The sequence below is a fragment of the Passer montanus genome, unplaced genomic scaffold (assembly GCF_014805655.1).
Source record: "Passer montanus isolate IOZ18808 unplaced genomic scaffold, ASM1480565v1 scaffold41, whole genome shotgun sequence".
NCBI lineage: Eukaryota > Metazoa > Chordata > Aves > Passeriformes > Passeridae > Passer > Passer montanus.
In genome coordinates, this window is record NW_024368930.1 from 243,029 (window position 1) to 255,843 (window position 12,815).

Genomic DNA, 12,815 nt, shown 5'->3' on the forward strand with positions numbered 1-12,815 from the left:
GAAACCAACCTTGTCAACATCAAAAACCTAAAAAGAAGACATAATTCTCAATGAAACAACATCCCCAATGACTTAGACAGTAAAACTGATCACTCATGCAATATAGCTCCAAAAAATGAGAATAACACATATTTCCCTAGAACAAGACTCTAGCTATTACATCCCCAAGCCTCTAGCAATATGGCAATATCAGAAACAAAGGATCAGACAATTCTCTGCCCTTCTGCTCCACACAGTCACACCCTTTCCTGCCCTGCAAAAGCGAGCCTGTGCTCACAAGGTGTGGTCACTCCATGGTCAGTGCATGTGCCCATTAGAGACACGTCCCACATGCTGTTTTTGTTTAAGGCTGTACACTGGATTTGGAGTGAATATTCAAGGATGTTCTGTACCATCTGTCACAGTCACAGTGAACCACAGCTCCAGAATAAACTCTAGCACCTACCATCAGACAATGAATTTCTGATCACCCAGCCAAATGGAGTACAGTAGGCAGACAATGTCTGTCTTCTGAAGGAAACAATTTTTCAGACCTGAATATTAGATCACGCACATTTCATAACCTCTTAAAATATTTCAAAAAGACAATGTGCATTGATTTCTCTTTTGGAATTCTTGCAAAATCTGCTTGCTCGCTTTAGGTGTCACTCAAGACTTGAATCCTTCTGAACTAGAGGTCCTTGGGACAATATTGGGCCCATAACAACTACCATCCCTTTATGTATTCAAAAAAGGTGTCAGTGTGGCACTTGAGCACATGGTTTAATAGTGAACATGGTGGTGGTGCTGGGTTGACGTTGGCCCCAAAGGTCTTTTCCAACCTTGATGATTCCATGATTCTATAAAAGCAGTGTTCTGTTTCTGAAAGCTGGTGGATCGTTGCCAAGTAAGGCTCTTCTAGGCCAAGACAGACCAGGAAAAGCCAGGCCTATGCAGACTAGAGGACATTAAGGATACACAAATCTCATGAAGAGGACCCAAGCCCTGCAGTCTGATGGAACTCCACATGGTGATTCTGGGGATTGCTACAAGGATATATGATACACAGAAATTTAGAGAAAACATGGTCCACTAGAAAAATGCAGTGTCTGGATAAAACAATGCTTCAAGAATTCTCAAGCTTGATTTTTAAAGTATTTTTAACACTAAGTTTCTAAAGAAAAGCACCTCTGCTAACATCCAGCTGCTGTCAAGTACTGGACTCATAATCAGGACCAGGAATGACCCTGCCAGGTGATCACAACAGTGGATACACCACTACATTCAAGATTCAGGGGCCTTGTGTCGCTTCCTCACTGTAAGCTCCCCACAGGACTCACTGTGATTTGATGATAATGAAAAAGCAGCACTGAGGGAGTTCCAGCACTTCTGAGCATATTGCAACAACTGAACCCTGCCCAAAACAAAAGACCAAAGAAATGTTCCCAACGGTTTCCCAGAGTGAAACAGCGAGCACAGCTGCTGCAACCTGCGAGCCCAGGCTGCTGCAAGGCTGCACGGACACCCAGACTGCTGCAAGGGCTGCTTGGGCAGGGAGCATGACCATCACACACCCCTGCCTGCAACACAGGCAAGCACCTGCAAGAGTACTGTTTCTGAGGCACTTGAAATTGTGCTGCTTTTTTGAAACTTTTGGAACAAAAGCAGACCAATTCTCAGCAATAAAATGTGATGAGATGGGTGAGAAAAAAAAAGAAAAAATTCAACACGAAAGGGAAGAGTTTCTAAAAATATATAGTTGTTTAGCTCAGTTTGATGTGAAGTCCATTGTTCTAACTTCATTCACAAGTTTTTTCCCACCCTACCTACAATTTTCATACAAGACACACATTGTCATAGTATTGCTACAAGCCTTAGAGATTAGGGCTTGCTAAGGGGCCGGAGAGCTTATGACAGGAAACTGTATTTTCAGATAGCATTAAGTCATTGTACTTACAAATTTTAAGAAAACATTTCCCAGTTCATGCTGAGACTGGGGTTCTGGTTGCAAACAAAATTCCAGAGCAGCCAGGAACTCCTTGTGAACACCGAGAATGTCTTCAATGTTAGAAAATAAGATCTGAAATATAAGGAGAAGAACATTGCTCATTTTTAATATATGTCAATGGTTTTTGCTAAGTAGTAATGCCAAAAATACTGTGGAGCTTTAGACTTACCATGATAGAATCCAGAGCTCAGACAGGGACTTGTAAAGAATGAATTACACTGTATTTGCCCCTTTCCTAGCCCCCTATAAAAACATTTACCGCTACTGAAGTACCTGCTGTAAATTAAGGTTATCTTTGCAGACCCCTGAGCATGATAAATGAAAGCAACCTCTTTTAAGTCTTGAGAATATTTCCTATGAGAACAGCCAGGTAAATGGAACGACAAGGCCAAACTCATTTTGCAGGAGACAGAAGCAGGGAGTAGTTTGCCTTTCCTTCCCATGCATTAGAAATCCCTTTCTGGAAGAAAGGGACTTGAAGGTATCACACACAAGGATGTACCTGTAAATAGGAGACAAAATTTGCCATATGGAATCCAGCCTTACACTGCCCAGAGTACAGAATAGTGTACATTTCTCACACACCTCAAGAGCAGCATTTAGCGTTCCCTTTCACTGACCTCAGTGACATCAAAAGGCACAAGTAGAGGGGAAGAGGCCCCTCATTCAACCTTGTATTAAAAGGTAATGGTGACAGTTAAATGATCCCTGTGATTAGAATATACGTGTGCTAAAGGGTAAACTGCCAGGGTGAAAGATGCTATAAACACATATAAACACATTATAAATCTTGGTCATTTTCATACAAAATATGAGAAGAAAGTGTGAATCCACGTGTAGGAGATGGAATACTACCTAGAGAGGGGCAGAAGTCCTGACGTGAGGTGACAAGCCATCAGTACTGGCAGCCAGTGGAGGGAAGGCTAAATGGGCAGAGTAAATCCTGAAGTCTGCAGTGACATATGTGTTGCAGACAATGTTTCTATCACTTTGCTTTAACTACATCACTTGCAAAAAGAAGACCTGCAGTGCAGTCAAGCAAACTTTCACATTCTGTGCCAGAAGTGGATTAACAAGCAAGAAGAAAACATCTGTCAGGGACGATTTTATCCATCAGAAGCAGTCTTCAGGGGTGGTTTGTGATCCAAGGAGTACCTGTGCAAGCCAATGAATTCTGAGGTGATCAGTAAAGCTCTGCTTGCAGCAGAATTTGCAGGTAAGAGTCACTTGAAAATCAAGGCAGCAGACAGACCTTGACTGTACATGCTCCTGTACCAAATCCAGTTACCAGCCTTGTGCACACCCTCAAGTTGTACTGCCCTCAAACTGCTCTATCAGTGAAGCGACAGCAGTGATGCTGGGAGCATAGCATATAGAGTAACACGTCAGGAGAGTTATTCGCACATGAGGCAGTGAATAAATTCAAACCAATTTTTTATGATGTTGCTGCAGCTGTTAGTCACTGGCGCACTTGTAAAATCTGGGCCTGGCACAGGACTCAATGTGGCCTTTCTGGAGAGGGCTACAGTGGCTAAAGATTACTGAAATCTCTGGTGCTTAGCACCAGCTGTAGGAGAAATCTGCAAAATAATACTGGAGACAATAACCCAACTTATCTTAAAAACCACTTTTTCCTTTTGCTCAGAGGTGAGTGATTGCCTGAATGCCCTGTATTTTCCTCTAGGCATTTCTGCACGTGAAGAGAGTAAAGACGGGCTTCTCCTTTCATAAGCTGCCAAATCACTTTTATAGTCTTTTCTACTGTCAGCCATATCACAGCTCTCTGGTGACTCAAGACACATTATATCAGCAGGCAGATTATCAGAAGTCCCAACACCACCTTGCTTTTCCTGGCTTTACTAGCTAGGTAGGAGAAAGGAGTGGGAAATAAAAACCAAGTATCTTTCAACTGCAGGGAAGACAAATTATTTGGTAGAGCAGGAGATGGGGGGTGGAAGGAGGAGACAATATTAACTCTGGAAACTATGGACATATGAAAACTGTGCCTTGTAATTCTGTTTCACCAGAAACAGGCATAAGCCTTTTATTACTGAAGGGAAGGAAGTTCTCTTATGGAAAGCTGGGTATTGTAATAACAGCAATAAATGAGGTTTCACAGTGGCCTCAAAAAGATCCCCCTCTGACATTTCAAGAATGACACAAAAATAAAGTGGTACTTCCCCAGAGGAGTATGGGGAAACTTCAAGTACAAATTCTGCTGTACAGGATTTGTAGGCACTGCATCTGATTATGTGGGAGTCATTCATTTTGATGACATGAATAATGATAGAATAATAATTTTCACCAACATCAACAAATAGTTGTGTAAATTTATTTTCATGCAAAGCTTAGTTTCTGCACACTTCTATGTACACAAAATCTACTGTCACTAATCACTTGTCTACTTTTTCTTCAGCCACCCCTGAACTTACTCCAGTTGCTAGACAGTGAGTTTTTGGAGAGTGGGGATTTCCAGATTTGAAGACATCAAGAGGCTGAGCTCCACCAAGCTGCCAGCAGTCTTGTTCCCAGCCCCTTCTGATGCCAGCCAGTCAATACCACACCTTGCTGGCCTGAAGAACTGACAGCCAAGGAGGGGCTGGAACCCTGCTCACCTGGAACACGCAGGAAGCCTGGCACAGGAAACGGAGGAGCCAGCCAGGGGAAATGCGCCAGCTGCAGCACTGCAGGTGTGACACAGCTCCTGCGGCTGCTGATTCAGGAGCTCCAAAGGGGCGCAGTAAAGCACCATCCTGTGGCAAACAAACTGCGCTCTGTCCCACTCACCAGTGGGTTTCACTTGCGTTTGGGCATGAAGAGGGGTTTGATTTCATGCGCATATGGGTACAAGGTGAGTTTTATAGCCAAATAACTACAAGAAAGTGTTTTGTGTATTTATGACATTAATGAACAACACGAACCCCTGTGACCACAGGCACTAGAGAAGCCTGTACCTCACAGTTCTCTATGTCCCTTAACTATTACCAGTGCAAAATTCATTCAGAAACCTCCTCATGCAAGGGTCTCACAATATATAGACCTCCCACAAAAACCCAAATTCCTTTCCACAAGAACACAAAGGAAAATTCTTGCCTCCTTCTCATAAGCCCTATCAAATTTCTATTAGTAGAAAACAGCAGATGCAAATTGGCTAACTGAATATTGTCAAACAAAACAGACAAGGGCTGGAGATTCCCTGTCTTTCCTCTCAAAGACATTGAAATGGCCCCTCAGTACTCTTCTCAGCATTTCACAAATCTTGCCAAAAGTTAGTATTTCTGACAACACTACACTGTTGTCAAATTTTACTAAATTTAGCCGGTGAGATGAAAAATTACTGGAAGATGACAGCTATAAGAATGGGCAAACAGATTGACAGATAAACTGTCAACACGAGCTCCTTTCCTTAGGCAATCAGCTTAATAATAAGCATCAATATTTGATGTTTGATATTTGATATTCATAGCAAGGAAGACAGAAGAAATACCTTAACATTCTCCTCTGTTATGTACTTCTCAGCTTTGTCCACTGCATTCTGTCGGATCCGGTGAAGAAATGCCTGCAGAGATAAAAGAAGATTTATGTTCAAATTGTTTGATAATAGTTTGATTTCACTCTTTTATTTCCTCTAGGTTCCCATCAACACAGTATAGCTGATGACCTTTAGGACTGAAAGAATGTAAACATTTACAAACTCCCCACCACAGATATCCAGGCTGCATGCAGGCACTACCAAAGACATTTCCTACAAGCTGTTGGGCTTTGCCTGACAATAACAGTCTTCCCTTTGTTGAAGCTTTTAGCTTTAATTATCTGTTACTAGCAGTGACTACAGCAGGGTTCATTGGCTCCTCTGAAGGTTTCCAGGATGCAGCTGGTCCGCCCCCGGGGCAGCGTGCTTACCCCGCAGAGATGTGTGTCAGCAAGGGACTGCAGTAACAAGGAAGGGACAGTCACACTGCTGGAGCTGAGGCACATCAGAGCCATGAGCTGGGGCTAGGGACAAGTTCAACAGTCTCAGTATGCAGAGAAGGGAAATGGAAATCATCAGACAGCACCTGTGATATACTGTCCTGTTCACTTTATTTCAGTTGTTAAAAAAAGACGAAGCAATACTAGAACTTTTCACTTAGGTTAAGTTTCTCCTTCCATCAGCTCTGCACAACTCTGTGCCAGTAAAAGAGTGGAGACGGTTAATCTAAAAAACAGCTTTTTTGTGATGCCTGTCTGAAAAGACCACACGATGTGAGCACAAGAAAGGCAGAAAAGAAGGGAGGAAAATCAAATAAAAAATAAAAAAGCCATAGAAGCAGAGAGAGGAAGAAGGATGAAAAACCAAGAAGAGAAACAGACAGTCTACTCTATAGATAGTCGTTCCAATCTCCTACAGCCTCTGATTTGCCTCCATGTGCATGGACAGCAGTCTATCCACTAATAATAAAACAAGACAGTTACAAAAGATTTTGGTCTTACAAATTTAATAGTCTATTTTCCAAAATGCAATTCCCCTCAAATTAACAAAACTTAGTAGATGCAGAACAAGTTTGTTCCCCATTTTTCAATACCTACTGAGGTGCAAGAAGATTCTTTTGCAACACAGTCATTCAAATAAAAAGTATGAAAACCACAAGCTATTAAACGGCAGCTCACGGAGATAATGCTGCATGTCCCGTTCACATGGCAACACCACTTTCTTCCAAACCACTTCCTGCTTGGAAAAAGCAACCCTTTTCCCAGAGATGTTATTCTGACATTCAGGTCAGCATTTCCCAAACTTCTGCAGTGATTTTTTTGTGCTACTTGTTTTATTAGGGTCTACTCTCATCTGTACCAGCACTAGCCCTCTGGTGGCACAGATTCCAAGATCTATTACACAAGTAGTGTGCAACTCTTTTGTGGAGAGGGAGTGCTATGATCTTTCATGAGACCTATTGATTTAGTGGAATATCAGAGTTATTTGGAACAGAACATCACAAAAGTAATGCCAAAAGAGAGAACGTGGTGGTGGATGAATATTAAAAAACTTGCCATGCCTATATCTTATTTACATTCCAAAATGTTATAGAAAGGAAGTAGTTGAAAAGGTAAAAGCTTGTCTGGCCACCTTAAGTTACAAATTCTCTCTGGCTGCTCCAACTACTTCACACTCTACACAACTCATATACAAATTCAAGGGGTCCTGTCCTTGGCATTTTTCAAGGAGCTTTCAGGGACCCCACAGTATAATCCCTTTCATGTGCAACACCTTCAATCTCTGCAGCAACTAGCCTCCAAGGAGATGTGGAAGAATGGGGGTCAGCTTCCTTAGGAAATCTTGGAAGTATGACCTAGGAACTCTGAAATAATTCCCAGGACACTGCAAGACGATCACAATCACCCCTCCATTGCAATCAAGAGCAGAAATCTCTACTGTGGCACGCTGTTCGTTTCCTCTTCTCTGAAACGATCAGGCATTACTGAAACAACAACCAACTGCAGACCCCTGAGGCTGTTGAAGAGCTGAAAGTGACGAACAGGCATCAAAAGTAGGCGCTGCCTCCTTCTATCTTCTTGTTGTACCCTGGTCAGGACTTAGAAGGATAACGACTTCACAAAAAGCAGAGATAAGAAGATGGCAGCACAACATCTTTCCTCCTCATTCCCCCACGCTGCATTGCTCCCCTGCCACTCTGAGTGCTCCACTGTGCTCACACTGGGCCACGGCTGAGCAACCCAAGCTGTTTGCTTGGGCAGCAGAGGAAGAGAGAAGCACTGGAAGAGCCCATGGATCCAGAACAAGAACAGGTCATGGCACAAGGCAGGGGAAAAGTGGGAAACCAGGCTGGTCAATTTTCATTCTCCTGACAAAGATAGTACAGGCCCCGTCTTCCATTTTAATGTGCTCAGGATTAGGAAAACAGTCCAGAGAAGACTTGTTTTGGTTTAAAATTCTGCTGTGGTAACATAATGTTTATTTGTGCACTGTAGCTTGTTGTCCCAGAGGTCTGCTCTTCCCAAACTCAGCAGGCCACAGCTGATGCTCCTCATGTCATACATAAGCATGATTTATACTTTGTCTTACAGTATAAAGCTTTGCAGGATTCAAGCAAATCTATGACAAATTAGAATGGGCAGAATGAAATGTTTCCTTTCTGCTTCACATCATGTTGGACAAGTTCCTTCCAATACGGACTAACAGAAACATACTACAAATCTAGAATGAAATTTAAGTATAAAAGTTCATTTCATTAAATAAGTATTTTTAATGGCCCCTTTTGTATGAAAATGTTTTGTTCTTCTATTCACAGTCCTCATAATCCACTGTTTCAATGAAATCCTATTGTTTTGAGTGTCTTTGCAGCACCTCTAAACCGCAAAAGCACAGAGTATATTTTAAGGAAAGAATCTGCTAATTGTTCATTGTTGTCACATGAAAGAGTGGCACATATGAAACACATGAAGCAACTGGGATAACTCTTAAATGCTTTTCATATGGGCCTTGCTGAACTCAGCTTGCAGCCTTAACCAGGGAAAATCAGTATTTTCCATCTTCTATGTAGCAGAAGTTACACAAGTAACACACACACTAGGGATGAGGCAGTGACAGTTTGCTCATGCCCCTTCTCAGAATTCATGTTTAAGGCAGATACTTCCTCAAACATTCAGAAATAGCAAGAGACTTCTTACTAAACAGCAAGGCAGGCAAAGTGTGCCTGCCCCTGAGGGAAACGAAAAGGAGAACAGAAACAGACAGCGGTGAGGCAACCGGGCTGCTGGAGAAGCAACAACTTAAAGCACAATCCTGTAAAACCTGTTTCCTGAACAGCTGACTGGAATGTCACATTGCACTTAAGACAATTTCATTAAACTCATCAGTGATCAGGACTGATTCAGAACAAGGGTCCAGGGATCTAAATGAGCCTGGAATTTTCAGAGTTAATATTAATAAATTGCTTTACACTTGTGTCATCAATTGTTTAAAGCTTCTTGCAAGTGCAGACATCTTGTTTCAAAGAAAATGTGTTCACAGTGACAAATTAAGAGGTGACATGAACAATAAATACCAACATTTAACCACCACTAGCATCTTCACCTTGCAACTACAGAACTTGCAAGCGTAGTTTTAATTTCTGGTTTTTTCATCACTTGAATTAGTTGCCACTAAATTCAGCTGTTAGAAGTATTTGCCCCCATACCAAAAAACCCTATTTCTTTAGCAAAGCAGCTCAAAGCAACTGTGAGAACCTTTCAGCTTTACTGAAATAGTCTGACAAATTGAGTGTTTGCTGAAGTTCAAGTTTTAAGAGCAGATGTATCCTTGCTCATATTACTCAATTGTTAGCTTTGAACCTTGTCATTTTGATCATGTTCTTTTGCTTTGTATCAGATATGCAGTTCATAAGCTAAAGCTCTACACAAATGATAGGAAACAAATATTCTGCATCCCCATCCCACATGTTAAATGCAGTTCTCACATGAGTTGACCTGAAGTCTGGAAGACAATGTAATAAATAATAAAAGCAACATAACAATGACTGCACAGGGCTATTCAAATCTTTCAGCATTTCCCTTCAAGGGTGTTGTATGGCTCACAGGCTTGGGTCACCACCCAGCTTGGAGCCCAGACACCTCAGCTGGGGTGAACCTGCTTCAGTTCTGCTGCTCCTGCCACGGCCTGCAGTGCTGAGCACTGTTAACCAACATCTACTGATGTCCATCCTAGAGACAGCTGGATTTTAAAGACAGATGAAGTAGTTCTTGAGCAAACACAGATGACTGGTTTTCCAATATCTCTTCCTGTCCTGGGCAAATGCCAGTGTACAATGTAGAATACTGGGCCTGACTCAGGTTTTTGTGTTGTGAAATTAAGTTAGAATATTGGAAATCAGAAGCAACTCCTTTGATATTACTAGCATTACACATGTAAAATGGAGCAATACTGAAGCAACAGTACTACTTTTAAAGAGCCTGTTACTATACCTCTTACTGGCAATCCAGTATTACTGGCTGCTATATTAGTATTTCTATAAAAACACATTTTATATTATCAATGTCTGGAGAAGAAGGAAGAACTTAAGCATCAGATGAGTGCATTATACTAAAATTCTCCTAAACAATAGAGCCACAGCTGTGAGAGAGAGCAACTCTGAAAAAACACTGTAGCTGTAGCTGAGCTCTACAGGCAAATTAATTCATCAGCAAATACCTGAACAGGGACTTGCCTGATAGACAGAGGTGTTTAGTAAGAGGAAATAGCACCAGAAATATCTTTTATTGCCCTGATTTCAGGCTTCCTGTGTATAAAACTGACTTTAAAGCCTCAAAGCTTATTGGTACTTTTTTTTATCTATCCCCTAAAGAGGAACTAAATTATTAGCTAACCAAGGTGATTAATAAAAAGCAAAAAAAAAAAAAGCAAAAAAAAAAAAGAAAAAAAAAAGAAAAGGAAAAAGTCACACACATCACGGAGCATCAAACACTCTCTGCAAACAGCTCAGGCAGTCTGAGCTGTAGAAGCTGTGCAATCATTTCACACACACAAAAGCACAGGAGTTACAGGAGGCACCATCTCTTCGCACAGCAGACTGCACGGACATTTGCAAAATAAGCAGATTCCATTTCAGGTGAAACTGGAAAGACCCTCAGAAAATATATGCAGCTTCAGCTGCAAAATTCAGATATGTCACAAGGGAGAGATCCTTTGACCTGAAGCATACTTTTGATGGGTATTTTTTTAATTGTATAGATACATAATCAATAAATACATGTACCCATATTACAAAACCACCACTCACACTGGCAATTCAATAAACATTTACTAAGCATTGATCATGGCAATTTGAAACTTCTTCCCCACTTCTTAATCTGACATATGGTGAATGCTGATAAATACTGAATTAAATATAAAGGAGCATTCAGAAATTCTGCCATTTAAAATTAATTAATAAGTGCATGTATGAATAAAATGTTTGAATAAATAAACTTGATTATTTCTTTAAATACTAGATAAAAGAAACAGCTACTGTTATTATGAAGTACATGCCTGAGATAATTCCAAAACTCTGATTTGTCCTTAGCCAATCCTGAATTTTAAGATTCCTGCAGTTATGACCACACTTGGCTGATTTATCCTACATCTGTTTTGTTGTTGTTACACTGCCTATAACACCAAATCAATCACAAAATACTGGCATGCCACAGCACTGGGACTTTCAGCTGAGCTTTAAGGACTCAGACATTTCAACTGCTTTCTTCTCACTTTGAATTTCTTGACACAGGTCCAGCACAAAAAGGCCTCTATCAAGAAATCTCTGGGGCTTAAGTGAGGATTCACCTCATCTCGCACCACCTGAAAGCTGAAGCCTTCCCTGAGTTAGTGATCCAGGTTCCCACTCCAACAGAGCAATGGGCCAGGCACTTAGAGGGTGAGTTACTGCTTTAGGAGGATGTTTCAGAAGAGACTGAATTATAATCTAGAAAGGTTTTCCCTTTCTGTCAAGAGTGAGCCTGGGTGACAAATTTAGCTCAGACCACAGTCCTCTGCTGTACCCCTCTCACTGCATTGGCAAATACAAATTCCAGGGTCTTGAGTGCTACTGAATCGTCTCTAGAAGTGAATCAGGACTGTCTCAGTCACTCATGGACACTTAGGGACATGGGGGCACTGCAAGTTGACACATGCAAAATTCACAGGCATGAACATTCATAGCACGGTGGTATTCTGGGACTAATCACAGGTGAGCTGATCTAGCAGCATTTCCCAGAAAAAGTCTTTTACAAATAAAGCTCTAAAAAGATCCCGGACTATTATCTGCGCTTGCAGCCTACTGCTGTTTACACTGGAATTCTGCAACAAAAAAGCCAGTCAAACCAAATTCATGCTTTGACTGATGGAGGGAGGTGGAACTGAAGGGAAGTCATAGAGAGATACTGCAGTGTTTCTCACTCCAGAGAGAGATCCCTTTCTTAAGGAGGAGCAGTTTTCATTTAAATTACAAAAACCTTTTGTGAAGTGAAAGACAGGCTGGTGCTGCAGAAGGGCCATTGTCTCTTCTCCATCATTACCCTGACCTCTGCTAGTTCCCCCCAGTCACTAATATTTGCATTCTCAGACGGGTCAGAAGATCCCAATTTACCTCAGGGGCCCAAAAGCTATATGTCACAACTCTGAAATCCTTCAGGACTCATTGCTATTAATTTCTGCATATCTCCCATACCCTAACTTCTCTTGACTCCTCTTCATGCTCTCCCTCCTGTACAATAACACTTAGAATAATCTCATTACTGTAGACTTTAAAAACTCCCCAAACCCCTCCTCTTCTTTGCTTAAGCATGCCGTTTTTGTGAATATCTATCCCTGGAAGATTCCAGCCCATTCAAGTATCCATAGAAAATGTATTTGTTTGGATTTTCAAAAAAAATTTAAGAAAGCTACATGAATAATTCTCTCAAGCCTTTGGAATATTCTCCTTTTCACTGGCCTCTTCATGTCATTTTCCCTGTTCTACAATAATGAGATTATTTTAATCATCTTATTGTACCACGGCACTCTTCAAAATGCTTTCAGGACAAAGTTTGGTTGAACAGTGTGGTTTACTTCATTCCTCTTTTATGTAGAGAAATAAATCCGGACAAGCCTGTCTTTACTCAGTCTTTATGGCACTTTAACAGAAGTTTGTTTCAGAAGTAAAGGCCCAGTAAACAACACATGCATTTTTCAGGATTCAACTCAAATTACTCACATTCGCTGTGTTCATAGTGAAGAGATGCCTGCAGATTGCAACCAGTTCTACGTTAGAGGCTCCAGCTACTAAGATCCTATCAGCACCAGGGGATGTTTAATCAGGTT

General features: G+C 41.3%; 1 protein-coding gene across 3 annotated transcripts in view; it reads right to left on the bottom strand.

Annotated features, from left to right (window-relative positions):
* The window catches only part of PREX1 (phosphatidylinositol-3,4,5-trisphosphate dependent Rac exchange factor 1), a 118,852-nt gene that overhangs the window by 64,409 nt on the left and 41,628 nt on the right, over positions 1–12,815 (bottom strand). For all 3 annotated transcript variants that reach the window (XM_039719264.1, XM_039719266.1, XM_039719265.1), the window contains exons 2-3: positions 5,475–5,546; positions 1,937–2,059 (exon numbers count right to left, since the gene is read on the bottom strand). In XM_039719264.1, coding sequence (XP_039575198.1) covers positions 1,937–2,059; positions 5,475–5,546 — 195 coding nt within the window. The remainder of the gene's footprint in view (positions 1–1,936; positions 2,060–5,474; positions 5,547–12,815) is intronic.